The sequence below is a fragment of the Triturus cristatus genome, chromosome 1_2, assembly GCF_964204655.1.
Source record: "Triturus cristatus chromosome 1_2, aTriCri1.1, whole genome shotgun sequence".
NCBI classification, from domain to species: domain Eukaryota; kingdom Metazoa; phylum Chordata; class Amphibia; order Caudata; family Salamandridae; genus Triturus; species Triturus cristatus.
In genome coordinates, this window is record NC_140580.1 from 466,164,945 (window position 1) to 466,191,719 (window position 26,775).

The 26,775-nt window shown below is 46.6% G+C and overlaps 1 protein-coding gene across 1 annotated transcript in view; it reads right to left on the minus strand.

The window, feature by feature from the left end:
- LOC146867498 (gamma-aminobutyric acid receptor subunit pi-like) overlaps positions 1 to 26,775 on the minus strand; it is a 624,891-nt gene that overhangs the window by 16,041 nt on the left and 582,075 nt on the right. Inside the window, exon 9 of the mRNA XM_085614996.1 lies at positions 756 to 949. Within this exon, the coding sequence (XP_085471122.1) occupies positions 756 to 949 (194 nt within the window). The remainder of the gene's footprint in view (positions 1 to 755; positions 950 to 26,775) is intronic.

Genomic DNA, 26,775 nt, shown 5'->3' on the forward strand with positions numbered 1-26,775 from the left:
TGTGTGCTGCATTAAGCAGCACACATAGAAGTTACAAAACGCCATTTAAAGATTTTTCATCTAAATCCATTTAAAGGTGTCCCTTCCTGCACATAAACAATCTTTAAAGGGACACCTTCCTGCACATAAACAATCTTACACTTCAATGCAGACACCCTTGCACTATGGTGCAAGGGTGCCTGCGTTGGTGCCAGGCAGCTAAATATAGCATCAGCACAGGGGGAAATGCAGGGCTGCATCATGTATTTGTAAATATGGTGCAGCCCTGTGTTTCAGAAGTGGCGGAGCGCTGCGTTAAGCCAAGAATGCTAACGAAGCACTACATCACTTCCATTGTAAATATGCCCCTTAGAATTCAAGCAGAGGTCTTGCTGTGTCTTTTGACTACCAAAGAGTGCAGCCTGCAATGGCAATATCAGAATTGGACTAACATTACAAAAATGCTTTTTACCCATTGCTTCCCTATTGACCAATCTAACTTGTGCTATTGAATAGAAATAAGTGGTCATCATTCAATTAACTGAGGACCAAAACTGATTTATTGTAGCAGTAGGGTTATTCCTATTGAACCACTTACATAAACTAATAATTTTACATTTTACATTGCATGCGTTTCAATATTGTAAGCTTGGCGTAGTGCATTTAAATGGTTTTGTGATAACAAGGCGTATTACGTTTTAAATTAAAGTTTATCATTCACAAGACATGGTTTACATGTAAATCTGTGTCAAACACAAAAGTACTGACAACCTTACCGTTTTAAATGCGTTCAAATCTGTTCGGTGGAGAGTGCAGAAATGAGCAACAGCATATTCCAGCAAGGCCCCAAAGATGAAACTGAAGCAGATGCCCAGGTAAACATCAATTGCCTTTATGAAGCAATTCGCGTTAGGAAGTGATGTTCTAGCTCCCATCATCAGCGTTGTCATGGTTAGAACTGTTGTGACACCTGCGTGACAATATAATTTACAAGAACTGTGACAGGGTTTTCGCTACAAATTGTATCAGCGCCTAATTTAGTAGGTAATTCTAATAATAAGGAGTTTTCTCACGCTCGTGCTGTCGGAGGGATAGCCAAACATTAGCAAAATTGAGTGTGTATGTTTAGTAATGCTTGCACCATGCAGTTTTTTGAAGTCAATCAAAGCCACTTTGTGTGGCATTGAATGGTTTCAAAAACCTCGAGTAATGCAAAGCTGTGTAAATCGCTGCATTGCATTATTCCGCGCAAGGGAGGAGTTCCATGGGCGTTGCATGGGTGTTCCCACGCAACTCCCATGGTTTTTGATGCATTTCCAGATTTACTAAACCTGGTAAACCTGGGAATGCTCCAAAAAGATATTTCCTCTTTCTATGTGTGCAGCAGCAGCAAACATAGATAGAGGAATATGCCTCTATAGATTGTTTTTGTGCAGAAAGGTGCCCCTTCCTGCATAAAAACAATCCTGCGTGTAAGCAGGCATTCTTTCACCATGGTGCAAGAGTGCCTGCATTGCCGCTAGGCAGACCATTGTGCGCCAGCCCCGTTTGAAAGGACAGGAATGCTCTGTATGCCTTAAATACGGTGCATATCTGCCCTTTCCCAGGCCAAGGTGCCGCGCAGCAAGGTCACTTGCTGCGCTGCACTGTGCCACTTATAAATATGACCCTTGGTCTACAGTGTATAGTTGGCTTCCCAAGATTCCTTGACTCTTGAGGTAGCCCTGGATAAATAGTCAAGATTTATGTCATGTAAGATAGTGTAGGAAAAGATTAGGTACAGGACAACATAATTATCACATTTTCAATAAAGATTTGAATAAAATGCAACAAAAAGTAGCATAAAACCAGGGCATGCAGCAATTAACAATATATACTTGTTGCAAATATAAAACAAATGTGAATATCAGCACAATACTGAGAGCAAGAGCAAGATACCAAACAACGCAGTTACCAAAACATTCCAAAGGTTAGACAATGCTCACAAACGTGATGATTGTCATTGCAAACAGAGCGCAATCAACACAATGTAAACTGGAGGATTGCAACCTTCATACCAAACTGCCAAAATGGAAACTATGACCATCACTCCTCTCTCTCCCCACCCTAAAAGGGATACCTGGCATCAAGCTATCTCATACCACCTGTTAGGCAAGTCAGTCTTAGGGTGATAGTCCCCCACACCTTTGGCCTTTACCCCCCACTTTTTGCTGACATTCAGTTGGTTTTTTTGCTCTAGGACTCTGTGAACTTTACCACTGCTAACCAGTGCTAAAGTGCTCTCCCATACATATGGTAGAATTGGTTTACACCTGATTTCCATAATTAATTTACTTATAAGTCCCTTGTAGAGTTGTATATCCTATAACCAGGGCCTGTAAATTAGATGTTGATAGTGGGCCTGCAGCACTTATTGTGTCACCCATTTAAGTAGCTCTTTAAATATGTCTCAGGCCTGCTGTTGCAGCCTGAACTCAGTTTTGAACTGCCATTTTGCGTTGGCACTATAACCCACTTGCCAAGCATTAAACTCAGCTTTTATTGCTTATCTCACCCATTGTAGGCCATAGGTAGTATGTAGCTCATAGGGCAGGGTGCAGTGTAATTAAAAGGATGGGCTTGTACTTTTAAGTTTTACATGTCCTGGTAGTGAAAAATTCCTAAATTCGTTTTTCACTACTGTGAGGCCTACCTCTATAATATTGGGTTGCCTTATTACATTTAATAAGTGTGATTGTTTGATTGGGAACAAGAAAACATCACATGTTTGGTGTCTTAGAAATTCTAATAAAAAATCAGCTTTAATGGTAAAGTTGGATTTCAAGATACAATTTTGAAAATACCAATTTGCTTTTAGAAAGTTTGCATTTTCCTCCCGTGCCTATTTGGGTGCTTATTTACAAGAACCTTGCGCCGCCGGTGACCACGTTTTGTGACTCATCGGTGGCACAACCTGCTGCATGATATTTACAAGCACACATAAAGCCACCCTGCATAGCTTTACATGTGCTTGTAAATATCAACCCTTTTCACACAACACTTTGTGTGTTAGGGGTGTGACATTGGTGTTGCTGTGGGTGTTCCCACGCAACACCCATGACCACTGATGCATTTCCAGATTTACGATCGTAAACCTGAAAATATATCAGAATGCGAGGCACAACAAGGAGAAATGTCTTAATTTCTCCTCATTTCATGCTGCATTCTACAGACAGTAAAGACAGGTACAGCAGGAAACTTCAAGCACTTCAGAGGGAATTCTCTAGTAATTTTCTACTTCAGAGAAGGCACCAGGTATACAAAATAGGACCCTCAGAGCCACTCTTCAGTTCACTTTCTGGACCTGAAGAAGGACACTCAGAGGACTTCCGGCTGCTGTGTACTCCACAAGACTGCTTTGCTGCACCGAGAAGGCCAGCTTTGCTGCCTGGAGGCTGTCTTCAACCCTCAGAGGCCTGCCCTACTGCTTGAGCCCTGCTCCACTGCTTGAAAGCAGGACTACCAGAGTGACAGCAAGGGCTAGTGAACTGGCCTCCTGATCAGAGCCTCAGGGACAGAAAAGGCTCCAACCATCTTGAACTTCCACCTTGAATGAGTCTAACCCGCCCCCCCCCCCCACCCCCTCCAAGTGATGCTTCTTCAGTCTAGACCCATGGTGGTGGTGCTAAATGTGCCCAGATAGCCAAAACCAAAAACTTGAGATTTAATAGACATTTGTTTAAAAACTGCTCTGAGAACCGAGGGAATACCTCAACCGAATTGCTCAGCTATTTGCCCAAGCTGCATTGCCAGTCTGTCTGACTTCATGACAGCTCCCACTACGTTCTCCACAGTAGCAAATCTGGCTCCTGAGGTACTTTGCCAAAGGGGTATCCAGTCTTTTTCCACTGGAGATTTTCTACTTTGAAAATAGTGACTAAGTCCGAACAAAGAAATCTTCACCGCGGATTCATCCAGTGGCCCACAGATAATGATGTTTCCTCCTCAGACATCACCTGCAGCCTTGCCCCACTAAGCTTTACCTTCTGAGAACATTTTTATTCAAATTTCTTTTAAGTTATGAAGGTAAGCGCCACTGGGCCCAATCCATTTTTTTTTATCCGATTCGCCCTCCATTGTGGTCGGCCATATATTTTGACTTTGACCCGGTCTCACCTCATTAGATGTCCCTGGCTGGTGCTTTGACCTTTAAGGCACTAGGTTTTACCTTAAGCTTTAAAAATTCATAACTCTGTTTCTACTAATGAGATTTTTGTCATTTTGGTGTCAAATTATTAAAATGTATTTTCTCAATGTTTCTAAATAGGTATGGGAGTTTTCCTGTGTTGTGTTTTCACTTTATTACTATTTGTCTGCTGCATAAATATTTTACACATTGCCTCTAAGTTAAGCCTGACTGTTTTTGTGCAAAGCTACCAGAGGGATAAGCACAGTTTAAATTAGTGACATTTTATGGATTACCCTGTCATGGATTGTGGCTGTTGCTTAAACAGGGTTAACACCCCTGTTAAACTGTATAGCCTTAAGTCGGTCTTCCCCCAAACGTTTTGCCTTGCTTCTACATTCTTGATGATCTTGTTTTTGCAGGCCCTAGGATGTTTTGGACTGTACCACTGCTAACCAGTGCTAAAGTGTGAGTGCTCTCCCCAAAAAATATGATAACATTGGCTTGCACCCAATTGGCACATTTAATTTACTTTACTTGCAAGCCCTAGTAAGGTGGTACTGCATGGACCTAGGGCCTGTAAATCAAATGCTACTAGTAAGCCTGAAACACTGATTGTGTCACCCACCTAAGTAGCCTCTTAACATGCCTCAGGCCTGCCATTGTGGCCTCAGTTTGCAGTTTAAACATAAATTGTGACCTTGCAAAATAAACCTTTTTCCACTGCTAAACCTTCCGTTTTAATACATATAAGTCATGCCTAGGGTAGGCCTAGGGTAGGCACTAAGTAGCCAATATGGCAGGGTGCAGAGTACTTAAAAGGTTGGACATGTACTTTTAACTTTTACATGTCCCGGTAGTGAAAAACTCCCAAATAAATTTTTCACCACTGCAACCCTATTGGGTTAACTTATTACATTTAATAAGTGATAAGTATCAATTTTCTGCAGGGTGTTTCCTGTGTCACACGCCTAGGTGTAGCTGGCAGTTGGTCTTTGTGTATTGCTCCCAGAGAGTGAACATACAGGGCAATAGGCAATAGGAGTTAGCAGGATGGAGCTTCTGTGACTGGATTAGGGGGTGGAGCTGTCCCCTACCACATTTGAACATCACAAAGGCTCTGCGTTGACATACACACAAAGGGTTTAACACTAGTGTTTTGTAACACCAGAAAAGCTGGAGCTAGGGCAAGGGGGCAGGAAATTCCAAACACCTACGGAGTGGAAACCTTTGCAACCTTCTCCTACTTCAAAGTTGGCACCAGTTATAAATAATGGAAACTCAGACTAAACTCTTCAGTACACCTCTGGTCCTGTGGATGACTCAGAAAGCTGCTCTGCAAGAAGGACTACTAAAACGCCATGCCACCTTGCTGCCCTGCTGCCTGAGTGAAAGGACTGGACCTGCATCTTGACCCCAGGACCACCAGAGTGACTCCAAGGCCGAGTTGGCTGGCCTCCTGATCAGAGCCTTAGGGACAGAAAAGGCTCCAACCATCTTGAACCCAGCACCTGGACTCCACTTGGGGTGAGTCTTGCCCCATGGGGTGCTACCCGAGTCCTGGATCCTTGGAATTGGGCTTGAATGTGCTCTTCCAGCACAGCTGTGGTCTATAAGCGGAACCGACACAGTGCAGTGCATCTTCTTGCAGCTCTGCTTTAGAACGCGCAGTGCAAGGCATCCCCAAAGCTAGACTGTGGGCCTTCGCGGCCCACAATTTCACCGGAACCACCACTGCGCAACACATCTCGATGCAGGCCATTGCATCACAAGCCCCGTAATCGATGGCATCCTCGATGACAATACAGGACTTCCCATTGCAGCCCTTCAGCATCTTCGTATCTGCTGGTGATTGACACATCTTCAACGTAGGACATTGCATCATATGCCCCCCATTGACAGCATCCTCAACAACGATGCAGGACTCTGCATCCCTACCTCGCAACTCCTCAGAACCGCCATTGCGTGATGCATCCTTGACCCGGGAACTTGCAATGCTACACAAACCAGGATTTAAGGTACTTTTGTTCAGATAGCCTGACTTGTTACTTGCTTCCAGCTCAACCTCCATTGCAGTTGGCTTGAACTTGTTACTTTGTCCCGGTTCAGTGCAACCAGATATCCACAGTTGGCGCTTTGTGCATCTAGGCACTATTTTCACTTCAAACTTGAAAATTGCATGCCTCCCGATCTACTGATGGGATTTTTGTAATTTTGGTTTAAAATAATTTATAACTTTTTTTAAAAAAGTTGGTGTAGGGTTTTTCTTGTATTATGTTTTCACTTTATTACTGTTTGAAGTGCTGCATAAATATTTTACATACTGCCTCTAAATTAATCCTGACCGCTTTGAGCCAAGCTACCAGATAGTTAAGCACAGGTTAATTTGTGGTTTGCTTGTGACTTCACCCTAACAGAATTGTGGCTGCTGCTTGAGTAGGGTTTCTCCCCCTCAAACAGTGACCCAATTTCCATACAAAAAAAAACGAATCTACCACCCACCCCCACCACTTTCTGTTCCTTCCTTCCGTGCTCTAGTCTGTGCTCTCTGCTTTGCATTGAAGCAGAAGGCTAGTGCTGCTTTGACATGCTCTGTAATTGCTCCGTCGGTGCTGCAAGGAATTGCTTTATGTTGTATGAACAATAGGAAACATCTTTTATTTGCCTCTGTTGTCATCAAAGCAGTCAATGACAACATTAATGGTCACATTTACAAAACAGTGCGAGCGTTTAAAGTCGCTAGAAGTAATGCACACTGGCGTGAAGTTTTGATTTGTAATTTACTTTCCTTCAAAGTAGTGCTACCGTTCCCTAACAGTAATGCAAAGTAGTGCTTTACAGTGTGCATCCAGGGGGTGCCCCATGTGTCATAAATGGGTATTCCAAGCTACCACCCATGGTTTTTGATGCAAAGCTCTCTCAACTAATAGTGGCAGAGAGGACTTGGCGCAAAAAATACTCTCCATTGAAGCAGGTGCAAAGGAAGAGAATCGTTTTTTCTCTAACTTTGTAAACTTTGCAGTTGTTCTGCACTGTACAACATATACAAAGTAGGAAAAGTTTTAAAGCTAATCTAAGCATAGTAAAACATCAATGCTAGACTCACACACACACTTTTCTCCTGTGGTGTAAAGGTGTGTGCATGACTCGAGGCAATGCTTGCCATCCTCCCTTTTACCTAGCCTCTTTGTTTGCGGTGCTGCGTTGCATGATATATTACGTTTCCTCCTTAGAATCTGTTATTCCCTCTACTGACTCTTATAACAGTTTTTTTCAAATGTGCTGTCTTACAGCTTCAATATTTTTAAACAAGCTAAAACATTCCACTTTCTAGTTTCAGAATTGTTAATGATAGCCAATTTAAACTAGCAGAAAAATTGCTCCCCATATCATTCGCAGTCGGGAAGTGGAATTAGATGATTCCCGTTCATGACGAGGTTTTTATTTTTTTGGTACCATGCGTCTGCATGAAACTAAACATTGCTTAAGCAGAGCGTCAATGTTCGTTTAAAAGCAGCAGATGGCACTTGAGTCTAAGGTTTGCACTGGGGAGCTGACGAATGCTGTTTAATGTACTTTACAGAAAAACAGTGCTTCAGATGGAGTTGTTTGTGCTCCTGCCGTAGGGAGGAGCCTGAGAGACGTGAGGTGACCTCATGTCCCTACTGCTGCTAAACACGCTAACTGTCAGGTCATGTGAGGCAAAAGTAGGGCTTGTTGTCTGGTTTTAATTCTGAAACCATTTCCAAGATATGTAAATTAAAGGAAACCCAACCGAACCCATCTAAGCAATTATATAAACGGCAAATTGTATGTGGCATTTATATAGCGCAAACCTGACCAGGGGGCAGAGGAGCACGGTTCAGTGTGAAAGGTAAGGATACAGTCATCCAGCGATTGGAGCAGTAGTTGGATTTTTGGGCTGTTCCTGCATCATGATGTAGAGTTCTTTCAAAATGGTGGGTAGCCATTTAAGTAATTTTGTGTTATTCTTGTGATGTGAAATTATCAAAAAGTATGTGACCGTGCCATTTCGCATAATTTGGAGTAATTTGGAGCAATAATGCCTACCCATGAGCACTGGAACAGAGCGCGAGCTGCTGCTGTTCGTGTTCTGTTGTATTTAGCGCTATTTTTATATCACAAAATGCATTCTCAGGTTAATTTTAGATGCAAAGGTGCATTTTCCGTTATAAAAATAGAACTACATGCAGGGTTATGTTCCTCGGGTAATTCTGCATAAGCGCCCGTAATTCTACGTAATTACGTTACAGCACATTCCATGAGTTATGCCTTCTGCACTGTTAAACTGAATTTAGTTTGCACAGACAGGAGACAGTGTTTGCTGAATTTTGTCTAAAAGTCCTTTCGAATTTCTCTCCCAAAATCTGAGTTTCTTATAATTTGTGGCTTCAGTCTTAATCTTATGAATCCATAGATTAGATTTTAATAATGAATCTATAACATGTGCACACACAAACTCATTTACAATAGAATGGTGCAGAGCAGTGCCTCAAGCTATTTTGAGTGCTGCGCCATTCTAAGGGCCAGATGTACGACCCTAAATTGCAGTTTCAAACGGGCAATCGGACCATTTGTGACCGCAATTTAGGGCATGGCCATGTACAAACCTCATTATGAGAATCAGCAAATTTTAGTATTTTACTATTAGCAAGGGGCATGCCAAGGGCGTCCCTTCCTAATAGCGACTTGCATTTGTATGTATGAATGTTTTGCAACCACAATTGCGGTCGCATAATACTCGCAATTTACCACCTAGGTGGAAAACCATTCCCCTTTGTGAATGAGTCAAAAAATATTGTTTAAGGGCAGGCAGTGGTCCCAGGGACCGCTGCCTACCCATAAAAAATGAAAGTGGAAAGTTTCATTTTTCTTTTTTTTAAATGCTTCCCGTTTTCCATTAAGGAAAACCAGATGCATTAAAAAAAAACTGCTTTATTTAAAAGCAGTCACAGACATGGTGGTCTGCTGACCCCAGCAGGCCACCATCCCTGTGAGTGCTAGCCATTCCTAATGAGGTGCAAATTGCGCCTGCCTCATTAATATTAATGAGGCCTTCAATTTGTGAGCACATTAGGAATCGCAAACAGTGTCTGAGACACTATTGTACATCCCAATTTGAGAGTCGCAAATGCTATGCAATTTGCAGGTCACAAATAGGTGGGTCGTACGCTTGGCCCTAAAAGTGCATAAATGCGCCATATTTACAAGAATACAGTGCATTCCTATACTGAGCCCTGCGCAGGTGCCAAAAAAGCAGCCTAATACCAATGCAAACAGGTAAGTGTGCCAACTTTTTTCAAAATAGAAATAGGGCAATCCAAAAGAATAAAACAAATGAGTATGCCTATATTAATGTTATACAGAAAATAAGTGTGGTTGTCAATGTTTCGGTCGATGCGCTGTCGTCTATTCGACCATCTTTAGGACTGTAGGAGTTTGCAATGGTTGCCCCTCAAAAAACCAATTTGAATATATTTGGAAAATCAGGTGTTTGATGAATGCAAACTATCCTGTCTGAAGGATCGGATCCAGATCTGAATAATGTCATAGCGGTTTGCATCAAAAACTGCAATCGCCCACGTAGTGCGCGCCTGATACTGTTCTTATAAAGAAACAGTGATCCTGGCAGTTTGTACGCGATAGATATAAATCCGAATTGTGTCGTGGCAATAGGCTTCAAAGTCTGTGCTCACTTGCAGAAGTCTACGTTCGCTAGCAAGAGTCGACTTCTTTTGAAAAAAGTGTACACAATTGTCACTAAGAAGGACAATGAACAACTTTTTATGTATGCAACTTCCTGTTACATTGTGTGTTCAATGATCGAGTACCCCTGAGCATTTCTTTTTAATAAGATAAAATCTATTTTTTCATTATACACCCGTGTTTTGAAACGTTATTCATTGATAAATTTGTTTCATATATTCTTCTGACATATGCTGATGTTTTCATATTCTTAGAGAACTAAAATTATATGAGTTGTTTGTGTACAGATAATTATTTCAAAAGAAATTAATTTGCAAGCATATCATAAAAGCTTGCTTTAAGTAAAAAGTAGCAATAATTCAAACTAATTGTACAAACAAATCCCTTGTTGGCACACTTACCTGTTTACTTTATACTACCCAAGCTGTCAAGGGTTGATTGGGTTACCCATTGTATTTTTCATTTTAATACCAATGCAGGCTCCCCAGTGCAGGATGATTATTTTGTGCAGGAAGGGACACCTTTCTGCACAAAATCAATCAATGGAGGTGATTAACTCCTTCTACGTGTGCTGCAGAGTGCAGCACACATAGAGGAAAAAACAAGGAGAAATAAGGATATTTCTCCTCATTGTACCTCCCTAATGCCACTCCAGGGGTGGCGTTAGAATCTGACACATTCCCAGGTTTACGATACCTTGTAAATCTGGGAATGCTTCCGATTCCATGGGTGTTGCATGGGAACACCCATGGAATGCTCCTTTCACGCAGTGTTCTGCGTGAAAGGGGCACAGATTTACAAGGCCATAAAAAGCTAAGTAAAGTGGCTTTGCATGGCTTTGTAAATATGCTGCGGCACATTGTGCCACCGGAGCATCAGAAAAGTGACACTCTGGCGGTGCAAAAGTGCCTTTAGGGCCTCGTAAATGAGGCCCATAGCTGTTAGCCAAACGCACATTGCAATACCAGCTGAAATGATCTATTAAAAAATGCTACATTCCCCTGCAGGGTTTGGATCTCCACAGAATATATGTGAGAATTGGAGGAAAAGGCTACTGCTACCAACCTGTCAGGAATCCACTGAGCTGCTCCAGCGTCATTTCAACCCGTTTCACTTTCCTGTCACAGAGAAAGCGCTCTGCCAAATATCCACGTTGGAGAAAATTGCACCCTGGTTGGAAGGCATCTCTTCTATCCATTTTATATGGATTGCGAGGTTTCCTTCCTTAGAGCTGTTGTCCATTTGCTCGCATTGCCTGTGGGGGTTCTCGGTCTAGTCTTTTGGTCTCGAGACCCCACAGTGTTTCCAACGCGCCTGCATGAGTATCACGCGGCGCACTTCAACTGTGAGGCAACAGCTGAATTGGCGTTTCGCTCAGTGCTCTGTTTCTGAGAGAAATTCTCAAGAGATTTAGAGACTTCGTTCCAGCCTATTTTCAAACGGAAGTAAATGAGGCTAATGTACATTTTGTTGAAGGAAGGGCTTTGACCTTTAATTTTTAATTTCACAGAGATTCAAAGCAGCTCTTCTTTTCCCGGCAGATAATTTACTCGTCTATTTGGGAGAGTGAGCGTCGAAGGAGAAAAGGAGTTGGACTTCTTTGAAGAGAAGTCTTCTCAACAATTCCCAACTAAGAGTATTTGGTCTAATATGAATAAAACTGAACTTATGAACTTGTGCCTGAGATTTCCCGTCTTAGAGTTCCTGCTCTCATTTTTTGAATTCGAAAAGCAGAACTTTTGACAGCTTACAAGGAGTTCTACTTTATAAGTTTGTGTTCTGCACCAGCCACTACACCTATTTACATTCAAAACTTAACTGAGAAGAGACTAAACACTGAACGCATAGACTTTACGATAATTCCAGTTCCATAACCAATTCATTATTATTCATAAAAATTTTCAAGGAGAACTAATTCATTTTTCAAGAAACAAATACTAAGCTGCATGAATTAATTGACTACTAATGAATAGAGACTAACTTTCATTCATGTTAGCTAATTGAAATAATAACCACAAAATCAACATGCCCTTCTTTGAGTGACCGAAATTCTATACAGTTGATCAAATGATTTATGGACAGAACTAAAAAGAGAGGGGCATTCCTCAGGTTAATAACCGGTATAAATATTAAAATAGGGACAGATAGCAGTAGAGGTAGATACAGAGAGAAGTAATTGTTTGTGCTTGTTTTCTAGGTAGAAGCGAGATCCTGAAGAAGACCTGAACCTAGAGGCAGTCTCTCTTGTTTTGTCTTTCCACTTCCCCTTTCCCCCTGGGCTGGAGTCAGGGACAAATGTAAATCAGTAGTCACTGGCTACAGTTGGGTGATTTGGCGAAACGTCATCTGATCCCGAGGAGGACGATCATCCAGCTCTGACAGATTGAAGTGCTCTAAAAACCTCTTTATTGAGGAATTCAGATCTCCTCCTGGACAGTATGGCACAGGGAATAGATTTAAAGTCCTTGGCCACAATATTAGAAGGAATGCAGACACAACTAAATAATGCCTTGGAAGAAAATAATTCCTTGAAGGAGGAAGTCAGGAGGTCGAGTCAAGAATCCGTGCAGACTAGGCAGAAGTTAGGTGAACTCGTAGCTTTAAGTTCTATTTTTAGGGAAACTCAAAGTTTGCCAAGTAACCCATCTTCCTCAGATATTTCAACACAGGTTAATTATGCAATCTCACCAATCATTCCTCTGGCTCCTCCTGAGATATTTAGTGGTGATCCTCAGAAAGCAAAAATATTCTTAACTCAGTGTTCCCTACATTTCTTGTGTCGACCTGTAATATTTGCTGAGGATCAATCAAAAGTGGCATTCATACTGTTGCATCTAAACGGTGATGTAGCAGCTTGGTGGATGTTGTTGGTCACACAAAAGGATCCAGTGTTATATTATTTTGACAATTTTAAAACCGAATTTCTGCGAATATTTGATCGTCAGACAGCTTCACAAGCTACAATGAGTTGTTGGAGCTTAAGCAAGGCAACAGAGACCTGGTTGGTTATTCTGCCCACTTTAATAAATTGATAGTGGAAACAAATTGCCGGAGGAGAAAAGGGCAGCCATTTTTTACAGAGGCTTAAAAGACGATCTTAAGGATGCGTTGGCTCAAATCCCGAGAAGACCCACCGAAATCTCAGAGCTGATTGAACTTTTTCTACAAATTGATCATTGCTTGAGTGAGTGAAGAAATGAAAGAAGAAGAGAAGTACGTCCACTGCCTCCTCGTTTTGACCACGTTAAGGCTAAGGGTCAAAGATCTCAGGAGCATGAATCCTCAGAAGAGCCAATGCAGATAGGCTCAATAAGAGGAAACCAAGGAGATTCCTTTGGAATACCAAGATCTGTCTTCCGTATGTGATAAGAAGGAGGCAGAAAAGCTCCCCCCCCTTTGCCCCTATGATAGTAAAATTGAAATTGAACCCAGAGCAGTGCTGCCGCGCAGTCGCATCTACGCATTAATTGAATCTGAGAATAACTATTTAAAAACTTATTTGGATCAACATTTGGCCAATGGATTTATACGCTCTTCCCAATCCCCAGTCTCCTCCCCTTTATTTTTCTTCCCAAAGAAGGATGGATACATACGTGCTTGTATTGATTATAGGGCCCTAAATCAAGTGACAATAAAACATCGTTATCCTCTCCCTTTAATCTCTGTGTTACTAGACCAACTGAAGAATGCAAAAGTTTACACAAAATTGGATTTATGTGGGGCATATCACCTGATTCGAATTGCCCCCGGAGACGAGTGGAAGACTGCGTTTCGAACCCGTTATGGCTTAATAGAATATCAGGTGATGCCATACGGGTTGTGTAATGCACCCGCAGCCTTCCAGCACTTAGTGAACTATGTCCTTCGAGAGTTTTTGGATAGAGTAGCTGTGGTCTACATAGATGACATTTTGATTTTCTCTGATAGCGTAGAAGATCACGTGACCCACGTGAGAGCCATCCTAATGAAGCTATTAGAGAATCACCTCTATGTAAAACTGGAGAAGTGTGCCTTCCATGTGGAAAAGGTTGTGTTTCTTGTATACGTGTTATCCCCGGAAGGAGTTAGTATGGATTCAGCAAAGGTTAAAGCAGTACAAGATTGGCCATCTCCTAAAAGTGTAAAAGAGATCCAAAGCTTCATCGGATTTTAACATTTTTATAGAAGGATCATTTCTGATTTTTCTCACAAAGTAAGCCCAATCACTCAAGAAGGCAGATAAATTCATTTGGAATACTGAAGCTGAAGAAGCCTTCCAGTTTCTGAAGAGGTCATTTACTCAGGCCCCCATTTTATTGCATGCAAGAACTGAAGATCCGTTCTACATTAAAGCTGATGCCTCAGATGTAGCCATTGGGGGAATTCTATTCCAGCGTCACCCAAACACTGGGCAACTCCATCCAGTGGCCTACTATTCTAGAAAGTTGACACCTCCAGAATGTAATTATTCCATTGCCCACAAGGAGCTGTTGGCTGTCAAATCGGCTCGTACATTAACAGCCAGACAGGTACATTGGTCTTTGTTTTTTGCTGATTTTGATTTGTATTTAACTTTCGACACGGGGCTAGTAATGCTAAAGCCGACGCACTCTCCAAAATAAACTCTGACTCATCGGAATCAAAACAAGATAATCAAGCCTTCATTCCAGAAGAAAAAATAGTTTTAGCCACCCTCAGTACAGATTTTTCAACTCAAATTAAGAAAGCAATGTCAGACCAAGAAATGACCCTTTGGGCCAAGGAGCACTCTGAAAGAGAAATCAAAATAGGTCTTCCATATCTTGGAGAACGATTGTACCTTCCAATCACAGAACTTCAAGAAAGAGCTTTGAAGTCTTGTCATGATGAGTTGCTTGCAGGACACAAAGGAATGCAAAAGACTATGGAATTGGTGTAGAGAAATGTTTGGTGGCCTAAAATGAAGTTGCAGATACGACAGTATGTGTCCACTTGCGAGAGATGCTTAAAAGGGAAATCTGATTGTTTGGCTTCTCAAGGGTTACTGATGCCACTGCCTACCCCGCCTCACCCTTGGCATACGGTTTCCATGGATCTAATAGTAGATCTTCCTCTTAGTCAAGGTTACAAAACGATTTTGGTATTGTTGGATACATTTTCTAAGATGGCGCATTTTGTTCCACTAAAAAGAATTCCTCAAGCGTCACAATAGGTAGAATTATTTACTCTTCACATTGTAAAATTGCATGGAATCCCAAGAGTTGTAGTTTCAGATGGTGACTCACAATTTGTTTCACACTTTTTCAGAGCCTTTACTAAGAGATTGGGAATTGATGCCCGTTACTCCACCAGTTTTCCTCCTGAAACTGACGGACAGATGGAAAGGGTCAACCAGGAGTTAGAACAGTACCTTCAGCTCTATTTGTTGGATCAGAAAGCAGGTTGGTCTGAGTTAGTTTGGGCAGCAGAATTTGATTACAATAATGCTAAACATTCCTCTACAGGATACTCCCCTTTCTATTTAACTTATGGCGGACACCCCAGTTTAATAATAGAAAAGGATGAGGGATCTGTACCTGCAGTTGAAGAATTTGTAAAAAAGATTCAGGGTACACTAGCACTAGTTGAAGAGAACATAGTGAAGGCAAAAAATTCCTACGAAATGCAAGCTGACAAGAGAAGGAGAGAGAGTCCAGTTTTTAAGTCAGGATATAAAGTATGGTTGTCTAATTAGAATCTCAGATTAAAAGAAAATCGAAAATTCCAACCTTGGTTTATTGGTCCCTTTAAAGTAGATAGGAGGATAAACCCAGTGACAGTTAAAATCCACTTACCCTCCTATCTCAAGGTACACCCAGTCTTGCACATCTCCTTACTTAAGAAAAGCCCACCCCAATTGAGACTACATTCCACTCCTAAGCCAATTCTGCTTGATTCAACAGAGGAGTTTGAAGTTCATAAGATTTTAGATTCCACCTACAGGAAAGGTAAATTGTATTATTTGATCGACTGGAAGAATTTTGGTCTGGAAGAGAGATCATGGGAGCCACACTTTAATGTTCACGCTCCAAGATTAATTCAAGATTTTCACAGAGCCAACCCTATGAAACCAAGGTTGAAAGGACACTTCTTAGTGGGGGTACTCTCAGGAATCCACTGAGCTGCTCCAGTGTCATTTCAACCCGTTTTGCTTTCCTGTCACAGAGAAAGCGTTTTGCCAAATATCCACATTGGAGAAAATTGCACCCTGGTTGGAAGGCATCTCTTCGATCCATTTTACATGGATTGCGAGGTTTCTTTCCTTGGAGCTGTTGTCCATTTGCTTGCATTGCCTGTGGGGGTTCTCGGTCTAGTCTTTTGGTCTCGAGACCCCCCAGTGTTTAAAACGCGCCTGCGCGAGTATCGCGCGGCGCACTTCAACTGTGAGGAAACAGCTGAATTGACGTTTCTCTCAGCGCTCCGTTTCTGAGAGAAATTCTCAAGGAATTTACAGACTTCGTTCCAGCCTATTTGCTAAGGGAAGAAAATGAGGCCAATGTGTATTTTGTTGAAAGAAGGGTTTCGACCTTTAATTTTTAATTTCGCAGAGATTCAACGCAGCTCTTCACTTCCCGGCAGATAAGTTACTCGTCTATTTTGGAGAGTGAGCGTCGAAGGAGATAGGAGTTGGACTTCTGTGAAGAGAAGTCCGCTCAACGATTCCCAAGTAAGAGTATTTGGTCTTGTTAGAAATGGGATTTCTGGTTGGCTAAGGCTTGCGCCAAAGCCAGGCAGAAACCACCACTCTAGTCAGGGCAAGGGAGTTACACACCGAAGATAACCCCTGCTCACTCCCTTGGTAGCTTGGCACAAGCAGTCAGACTTATCTCAGAGGCAACGTGTAAAGTGTTTGCGCAACACACACTGCAGCAACACACTAGGCACAGCAAAAAAGAAACTCCACACAAGGTTATATCAAAAATAGCCTTTGTATTATCATAAACACATTAGAATCATAATCACACATTTACACTGTGCCAACTGGCACTAGGCAATATTTACAGGGGATTATATACAAGACCAGGCCAATCGGGCCATGGTCAGAACAGGTAAGTAAATGCAAAACACAACCAGTAACTAGTGGTACCATAATGACCTAAGCATTATCATATTAGTATTAGACACCCTCCTAAGCATAAACACATTACGCATTAGGACTTACCAGCATAAACACATTAAGCAATAACATCATGAGCATAAACATCATTAGAGGCATAAATCAGGGCACATAAAGGACATCACATAAATCACATTACGCAATCACAATCACCATGAGACCAGAAAATTGCGCATAAATATCCTAAGCATAAATCAGGTATGCAATCACTGTAGGCATGAACATTTATGCATTGGTCATCACGCTAGGGCCTGGTGCCCTAGCAACACTCTCAACTGACCCCCTCAGCCAACTGGCCTTTTTTATGCGGATTAAATGCCCTATGTCCCAAAAATGTCAGGGTGTAAGCGCCAGCGGGGGGCCTTCTACTGGCCCCTGGGGCTGCCAATGCAGCAAAGCAAAAGGACGCAAAGTGCTGGGGGCCAAGGGGTGTATCTCACTCTTTCCTCTTTATTTAAAGAAAACCAATTGCTCCCCACGTTGCAGCTGCCTGCGCTTTTGCAGGGCAGCTGGGAATGGCACTGGCACCTCCGTGCCCTGGGGAGCCCCTTTTATTGGGGCTCATCTGTTGCCATTATCAGGCACCACAATGCAGCCAAAAAGAAGATCATTGGGGAACCACCGTACCTTGGAGGGCACCAACAATGTTCCTGAAGCCGCACTCCGGGACTCCTAACACAAATGCCCCTTCTAGCACGAGGCCGCCAAACTGGCCCTCTGGGTGCCGGCGAAGCCAAAATAATGCCCCTCTGGAGTCCCACACTGGGACCCTGAAAACAAAACATGCCGCGACGTTGGAGCTGGCCGTGCTCTGGAATAGGTGCCGACAATGCACCTCGAATGGAGGGGGGTGGGGGGCCTTCCTTGGACAACTTCGCCTGCGACCCCCACTCACCAGTTTAGGTTTTGCAGCTCCATCTTCTAGGCAACCTGGAGCTGGCTCGTCCGGTCTCCAGGCTGGTGCAGCACACACAGGGCTCTACCTGGGCGGCGGGCTGGGCTCTCTCAGCTCACGTGAGCCCCGTGTGGACTTGCCGGCTTCTTCCTTCGGCTTGGGACGCCCTGGGAGGCGGGTAGGCTCTCGTCCTCCCTCCTGGCCGCAGTCACTCGTCACAGGCAGAGCTCCCACCGGGACACAGGAGCCCTGCTTGGCAGGTGCCGACTTCTTCTCGCCTCTTCTGCTTCTGCCCACAAGGCCCCTCCTACAACCAGGCAAAGGCAACGCCTGACTGCCGGGTCACCGCGCGATCGCGGAAGCCGTTTCTTTTCTTCTTCTGCGGTGGCAATACCCATTTTAAATAGACACTTGCGAGGTGGGCATCCGCCAAGTGTATATAATACAAAACGGCAAAGATGCGGGTGGGCACCTGCAAAAGAGGCGGTAATGCTTGATGGGCACCCGCCAATTAAATAGGCATAAAAACACAACGGGGTACCCGCAAATCAGATAGTCTTTAAAAATGCAGGGTAGACTCCCACAAAAGCGCACCAAAACGCGGGGTGGGCTCCTGCTCGCCTTCCCCCAACCCTGGGAATCCCCACGTTGGGATTCCCTCGGTAGAGGACACAGCTCAGCGCTGCGAGGCCCACACACTCCCCTCTCCTTAGGCAACTTTAAATACAGCGCTCACAAGGTGCTAGGAGCCACCAAGTCTTTTAGCAGGCAGGAATAACAAGTCCATGGGGCTGGGGACACCCAAGCACAGCGAGCCAGGCAGGCCAGCACACAGGGACCCCCAAGAAGCTGCAGCTGGGTCCCACGGTGGTTCCTCCTGGAAGAATGTCTCCCCCAGCCCAAGTAAGCACAGAACAGCACCCCTTCATGGGGTCACAGCCCTTATATTTATATTTCATTTCTCCTTTGTCTGCAATCACAGGGCCTGGGGGAACCAGTTAGAACTGGTCCGTGAGCACTCGGTTTACAGTACTCACACCCTTCTTTCAGAGATGGGGCTCTGCCATCAGACACACCACAGGAGGCAGAGCCAGCATTGTACAGGCCAGGCACTGACCTATTCAGGGACCAGGGACTTCTCCTCCCACTACTCAAAATGTAGATGTCTCATTCAGCCTAGCGCTGACTCACCCTGCCCCTCCTGGAGCCACACACACCTCACCAGTCCCTGTCACTCAAAAGCCAGACATGCAATTCACATCAGGCAGGCAGACAAAAAGCCCACAGGAATGCCAACTTCTAAAAGTGGCATTTCTAAAATAGTTCTAATAAATCTGTGCACACCATTGCCTAGCATTTATTATTACTTTTTCAAACATACCAAACTTGACCACGCTGCACCTCTCATATCAGGGATTACCACTGAAACACTTATCAGGGAATCCCCAATGCATTCCTTTGGGAGGGCAGCCCCACAGTAGTGAGAAACCAAAATGGCTGTTTGTCACTACCAGGAAATGTCACACACTTAAGGTACATATCCTATCTTTTACCTGCAATGCACCCTGCCCATAGGGCTAGCTAGGGTCTACCTTAGGGGTGATTGACATGTAGTAAAAGGGGGGGTCACGGACATGGCGCACACTTTAGGTGCCACGTCACAGCGGCAGTAACACTGTACGCACAGGCCCTGCAATGGCAGGGGATAGGTGTGAAAGGATACTTTGGTGGGTGGCGCAATCAGCGCTGCAAGCCCACCAGTAGCATTTAATTTACCTGCCCTGGGTATATGAGCTACCACTTTACAAGGGACTGACAGGTAAATTAAATAGGCCGAACAAGTGTAGACCAATCTTACCATTTTTAACACAGAGAGCACACACACTTTACACTGAACAGCAGTGCCAAAGTGCCCAGAGTCCTAGAACCACCAACACCAAGTCAGAAAAAAGGCTAGGAGAAAGGCAAAAAGTTTGGGGATGACCCTGCAAAAAGGGCCAAGTCCAACAGGTCTAATATGAATAAAACTGAACTTTTGAACTTGTGACTGAGATTTCCCGTCTTGGAGTTCCTGCTTTCATTTTTTAAATTCAAAAGGCAGAACTTTTGACAGCTTACAAGGAGTTCTACTTTATAGGTTTGTGTTACGCACCAGCCACTACACCTATTTAATTCCAAAATTTAACTGAGAAGAGACTAAACACTGAAAGCATAGACTTTACGATAATTCCAGTTCCAGAACCAATTTATTATTGTTTGTTGGACTTGGCCCTTCTGGCAGGTTCACCCCTGAACTTTTTTGCTTTTATTGGTGACTTGGTGACTTGGTGATAGTGGTTTTTGGTTTCTGCGCACTTTCCCTGTGTCCCAGGGTAAAGTGCGTGTGCACTCTGAGTGCATGTGGTGAGATAGGCCTGCCCTCCCATAGGAATGCATGGGGAATGTATGTGTCCCTAGTAGTTCCTGATGCGTGGGGTGTGCCTGGTCGAGTCTGGTATGTGCGGACTCGTGTGATCGAATGCTTCACAATGATGTATGATGCGTGATTATGTCATGTGCGGAAGTGCCACTTTTAGGAGTTGGCATATTAGTGTAAAAGGTGTCTGGCGTGTGATTGGCTGGAGCTGGCTGGTGAGCCTGGCTCCAGGAGTCTGGTTGGGTCTGCCCCAGTGGTGAGTGTGAGATTAGCATGCTGATGGCTGGGGAGGAGTGCACCTTGGACCTGAATAGGGCAGGGCTTTCCCCACACAATGCTGGCTCCGCCCCCTGTGGTGCGACTGACGACCCTAGCCCTGCCAGTGAATAGAGTGAGGGGCTGAGCACATCAAGGGTGCTCCCCAACCAGCTGCGACTGGTTTTCCCCCTCACCCTGAACCCAGAACAAAGGGTTTTACTGTATAAAAATGGGGCTGTGTCCCCACAGAAACTGTTCTCTTCCAGGATCAACTTGAGGGGGGCCTGCTGCTGCTGGGCGCCAGGAGAGACCGCCACTGGGGACTGCCTCCCTGCTGGAGGGCCCAGTGAGCTGGCTCTGGGCCCAGTCTTTGCCCCCCTGCTCTTGGAAGACTTTATTGCAGGACTCTTTTTGTTTATAGCGCTGGGAGCGCTGTTTGACTTTATAGCGCTGTGAGCGCTCTGATTCTGATAGCGGGTGCCCACCCCGCGATTCTGCCGGTGTCTGCCAAGTTCGGCGGGTGCCCACCCCGCCGTTGTGCTCGTTTGCGAGGGAGCCTACCCCTCTCATTGCCGAGGAAATCACCGCCGTGGCCGGGCTTCATCCGGAAGTCAGGCCGGCAGAGGCCGGGCCTCCGGGACAACCGGAACTGAGAACAGGAGGGCGGGAGCCTACCCTGCCTCCTACAGAGCATCGCGGCTACTCAGAGCCCCGGAGCAGGCAGGAGCCTACCCTGCGCCCCGGGGCGCTCTGCTCAGGAGAGGAGGGCGGCAGGAGCGGATGCGGAGGGGGCGCGAGGCACATTGTCGGTGCCTGCCCCTCCGCGTGGAGAAGAAGCCTCGGAGTCCCCGTAGACCGGAGGCGACGCGGGAGTCCCCTGAAGGCAGCCCGGTAAGTGCAAAGGGCTGGGGGACTCCGCGCATGTATTGAGGGGGCATTGTCTGGTGCTCAGAGCCCCGAGGCTCCAACGTGGGGGACATTGTAGTTTCTGAGTGCGTGGCGCTCCAACGACGGGGCAAGATTTGCGAGAGCCCATCGAGGCTCCACCTAAAGGGGGCACCAGTTGTTTCGTGACGGGGCGGCCCCAGATGGCAGCGGGTCGCTCCCCCCTTGCCCCACAGTAACGTTTAGGGCCACGAAGGCTCTAGGGGGCATTTTAATTGTTTAAGAGCCCAGGGAGGCTCCACGGGAGCGACAGAGTTGTTTTAAAGGGCACAGTGGTGCCACGCTCATTCCTCCAGCTGCCCAGCACTTAGTGGGCAGCTGCAACGTTTAGGTTGGGAACTCTACGCTCTTGGCTTGCGCAGCTGGTGCAGCCTTATCTGGACAGGGTGTCCTAGCCCCAACGAGGCCAGTTGGCCTAGGGACTGCCACAGAGAGTGGCTAATGTGAGTTTGGCGCTATTCTTCCTAACCTGCACCTCTGAATGTGTTTATGCGTCATGTGCCTTGTTCTACACCTCTGAATGTGATGCATCATGTGTAATGTGCGTTTACCCCTATAGGTATTGTGATACTTAGGTGGTTGTTTTCTCCCTAGTACAGGTGGTGCTAGTGAGGTACTGATTCCCTGCGCAATATTTTCCTAAGGTGGTTAGGGTTGCGTAGGTGGTACTTACCTGATACCAGTAGTTACTGGTTGTGTGCTACATTTGCTATTTTGTACTACAGTATTATTCCTATGTTCTAAGTGCTAGTTTCCAAAAGTGCTAATTCCTGACAGTGGTCCATGTGGCCCTGTCCCCTGTACATATAATCCCTTGTAAATTCTGCCCGTGCCTGTTGGCACATTGTAGAGTGTGTGTTTTTATCTAATGTGTTGTGGTATAATACAAAGGTTATTTTTATACAATACCTTTTGTGGAGTTTCTTTTGTGGTTGGCCTTGGGTGTTGTTGCTGGGTGCGCGCGCAAACGCTTTACACATTGCCTCAGAGATAAGCCTGACTGCTCGTGCCAAGCTACCAAGGGGGTGAGCAGGGGTTATCTTTGGCATGTAACTCCCCAGCCCTGACTAGAGTGGTGGTTTCTGCCTGGCTTTGGCGCAAGCCTCAGCCAACCAGAAATCGCCATTTCTAACATTGGTGATCAGCGGTGGGATTTGGACTTGCATTTGCGCTGTACCGCAGCAGCGACTGGCTGCACCACAAAACTCTGCATTTAGATAGTCACATGGTATAGGGATTATTGTGCAAAAATTGTGCTAAGTTTGTTATTGTCATTTCTTTGGAAATGTGTTTTTGTGCACTGTGAGTTAGGTGTCCCTAGCTCGGGAGGGTAGATCATCCCCCTAAGTGCATTGTGTTTTCTGGATTCACCAGAGGGTGGGATCCAGTGGTGGCAGCGTAATAGTGTCCAGTACATTTGTTCCCCGCCCTGCGCCCAGAGTTGGTACCTGTGTCACTTGTGGTCAGGTTGAGGAATCAGGGGTGGTAGAATCTGCCTTACCAGTCCGAGGGGAGGGTTGTGTGTGGATGGATGGTGTGTGGCACTAGGCAAGTGAGTGTGAGTTCTCTGGGTTAGAGAGCTTGCTGAATCCTTTTTGTGAATTGTGTACCCTGTGTTAAGCTCAGACCTCTAGGTTCCCTATATAATCTTTTCACCAAAACGTCCGCCAGAATGGAGCCTGCTTGTGATCCCTATGAGCTAGCTTGGCGCCAGAGGCAGGAGTTAGGAAGGTCCCGTACAGAGAGAGAGTCCGACACTCTGTACGAACTTCAGGACCACCTGGTCCTATGGCAAAAGGGTCCATGGGACCTTGAGCACAGTATGGAAAGGGCCCGGGCCTCACACCTGGAGGGTGGTGGGTCTGTGGGGAGCCCTGAAGCTTCAGAAGAGGAGGAAGAAGATGACAGTACCTGGACGCCAGTAGAGAGTGAGGACCCCATAGGTAGGGCGTCCCTTGCTGGGTCCAGCGTAGAAGGCAGCGCCTCACCCCTTTCCCTGTCCCCAGAGGAGTGGGAAGATAGGAGGAAAGAAAGGGAGCACCAGCTGACGCGAGAGAAGCTCAGGTTAGAGCATGCACAGGCTATGGCGCAGCTGGAGGTCAAGAAGCAACAGCTAGAGACTGAGAGGGTCTTGGCGCAGGAGAGGATAGAGGAGGCTGAGAGGGCCTCCACCAGAGGCAAAGTAGCTCTGGAGGGTAGACTATCCCCTGCGCGCAGTTTTAATTTTCTGGGCTCCCCAGGGAGGGTTGAGTCCAGTGGTGGCAGCCATATAGATTTCAGTGTAGGAAATCCCAGTCCCAGTTCCCCCAGTCTGGCACCTGTTCCCCAGGAAGAGGAGTTGAGGTTGAAATTCAGGGGCAGTAGGAAGCTGTCTCACAAGACTTGGGACACGTTTATGGGTAAATGTGAGGATGCACTGGATGATTGGTTAAGGGTAAACACGAAACGGGATTTTGACGGACTGTATGCTCTGGTTATCAAAGAACAGCTATGCAGTAGTTTTTATCCCGGGTTGCGCCAACACCTGTTGGGATGTGATGCCTTGGATCCTTGGACCCTGGCAAGAAAAGCAGACCGTTGGGAAGGGGTCCCAAGTTCTGATGAGGAATGGGAGAGTGATTCCAACAGTAGTGGTTCAGAGATCCTCCAGCCCAGCGTGGTGGAGGAGGCTCAGTGTAGCCCAGCTAGGTCCCAAGATAGCGAGGAGGGTGTAGGAGCTCACTGCCTGGCTCAGTGGAGCAGGAGTGAGAGGGTGACCGAGGGTCCCCAGACGCACGAAACCCTGCCTCAGGACTTGGATGGTTTCTTGAGGGAACACCAAGTTGGGGACCTAGGCTGTCCTGTTACTCCACTTGAGGAAGATCTCTTAGTGAGTAGAGGACCTGGAGCACCTGTAACCAGGGCTCCTGTGGTTCTAGAGTCTGGCAGTACCGCTCCGGTAGGGAGGGTACAGGAGTCCAGTGTGAGGAGTGATTGGGGGATGAGTTCGCCAGTGGAAGAACCAGTGGGTCAGGGACTTCCCAGTTGGGCTAGGATCCCGTGTAGTGACCATGGGGACACCACTTTTGTTCTGGGGGATCTCCGCGCACTGTCAGGTGGACAGGGGACGGGAGATCAGCGCCAGACAGACAGTCGCTCGACATATGTGCCATTTGATAGCCTCAGGGGGATGGAGTGTAAATCCCCCAAAGTCCTGGAGTGCCAGGCAATTATTCCACCAAAGGTTCTAGGCCGGAGGTTGGAAGGCCAGGTTCGGGGTCAGCCTGACCTGAAGGGTGGGACGTCTGTAACCAGCGTCCCGACCGGTTCTTCTTCCAGAGGTACTGCCCCAGTTGGTAGGGAGCAGGGCTCTGGAAGGGGGTGCAGAGGGTGGGAGAGCCCACCTCTGGCCCCGGTACAACCTGAGGGGTTAAACCCTGGGTTGGAATGGTGTTCTAGGTGTACCCCTCGCCAGAGGAGGAGGAACCCTAGGAGAAGAGGTAGGGGGAGGAGAGCCTTCCCTGAGACTCCTGGTCCGGCTGAGGGTGCAGACCCTAGGCTGGAGAACCAGTGGCAGTCTAGTCCTGTCTTGCAGACAGGAAGAGTGGAGAATGGCCGCTATGTGCCAGGGGTTACTACCCCCCACTCTGTGATTAGGCAAGGACCGGTGGCACCTGGGTGGCCTAGGGCCTGGTCTTGGCCGCGGACAGCTTGGGAGTACCAGTGGGGTAGCCCAGTTGGTCCAGACAGTGGTGTTAGAAAGAATTCCATGGGTTCACCGTGGCGTAGAACCGGAGGGTGTCCCTGCAGTTGCGGGCCCGCGTCCGTGTTCTATCGCCCCAAGCAGGGAAGTCCATCACGGTGGTGATTGGTCTGCCCTGCATTTTGGCTGGAAGGGAGTTGTGTTGGACTTGGCCCTTCTGGCAGGTTCACCCCTGAACTTTTTTGCTTTTATTGGTGACTTGGTGACTTGGTGATAGTGGTTTTTGGTTTCTGCGCACTTTCCCTGTGTCCCAGGGTAAAGTGCGTGCGCACTCTGAGTGCATGTGGTGAGATAGGCCTGCCCTCCCATAGGAATGCATGGGGAATGTATGTGTCCCTAGTAGTTCCTGATGCGTGGGGTGTGCCTGGTCGAGTCTGGTATGTGCGGACTCGTGTGATCGAATGCTTCGCAATGATGTATGATGCGTGATTATGTCATGTGCGGAAGTGCCACTTTTAGGAGTTGGCATATTAGTGTAAAAGGTGTCTGGCGTGTGATTGGCTGGAGCTGGCTGGTGAGCCTGGCTCCAGGAGTCTGGTTGGGTCTGCCCCAGTGGTGAGTGTGAGATTAGCATGCTGATGGCCTGGGAGGAGTGCACCTTGGACCTGAATAGGGCAGGGCTTTCCCCACACAATGCTGGCTCCGCCCCCTGTGGTGCGACTGATGACCCTAGCCCTGCCAGTGAATAGAGTGAGGGGCTGAGCACATCAAGGGTGCTCCCCAACCAGCTTCGACTGGTTTTCCCCCTCACCCTGAACCCAGAACAAAGGGTTTTACTGTATAAAAATGGGGCTGTGTCCCCACAGAAACTGTTCTCTTCCAGGATCAACTTGAGGGGGGCCTGCTGCTGCTGGGCGCCAGGAGAGACTGCCACTGGGGACTGCCTCCCTGCTGGAGGGCCCTGTGAGCTGGCTCTGGGCCCAGTCTTTGCCCCCCTGCTCTTGGAAGACTTTATTGCAGGACTCTTTTTGTTTATAGCGCTGGGAGCGCTGTTTGACTTTATAGCGCTGTGAGCGCTCTGATTCTGATAGCGGGTGCCCACCCCGCGATTCTGCCGGTGTCTGCCAAGTTCGGCGGGTGCCCACCCCACCGTTGTGCTCGTTTGCGAGGGAGCCTACCCCTCTCATTGCCGAGGAAATCACCGCCGCGGCCGGGCTTCAGCCGGAAGTCAGGCCGGCAGAGGGCGGGCCTCCGGGACAACCGGAACTGAGAACAGGAGGGCGGGAGCCTACCCCGCCTCCTACCGAGCGTCGCGGCTACTCAGAGCCCCGGAGCAGGCAGGAGCCTACCCTGCGCCCCGGGGCGCTCTGCTCAGGAGAGGAGGGCGGCAGAAGCGGATGCGGAGGGGGCGCGAGGCACATTGTCGGTGCCTGCCCCTCCGCGTGGAGAAGAAGCCTCGGAGTCCCCGGAGACCGGAGGCGACGCGGGAGTCCCCTGAAGGCAGCCCGGTAAGTGCAAAGGGCTGGGGGACTCCGCGCATGTATTGAGGGGGCATTTTCTGGTGCTCAGAGCCCCGGGGCAAGATTTGCGAGAG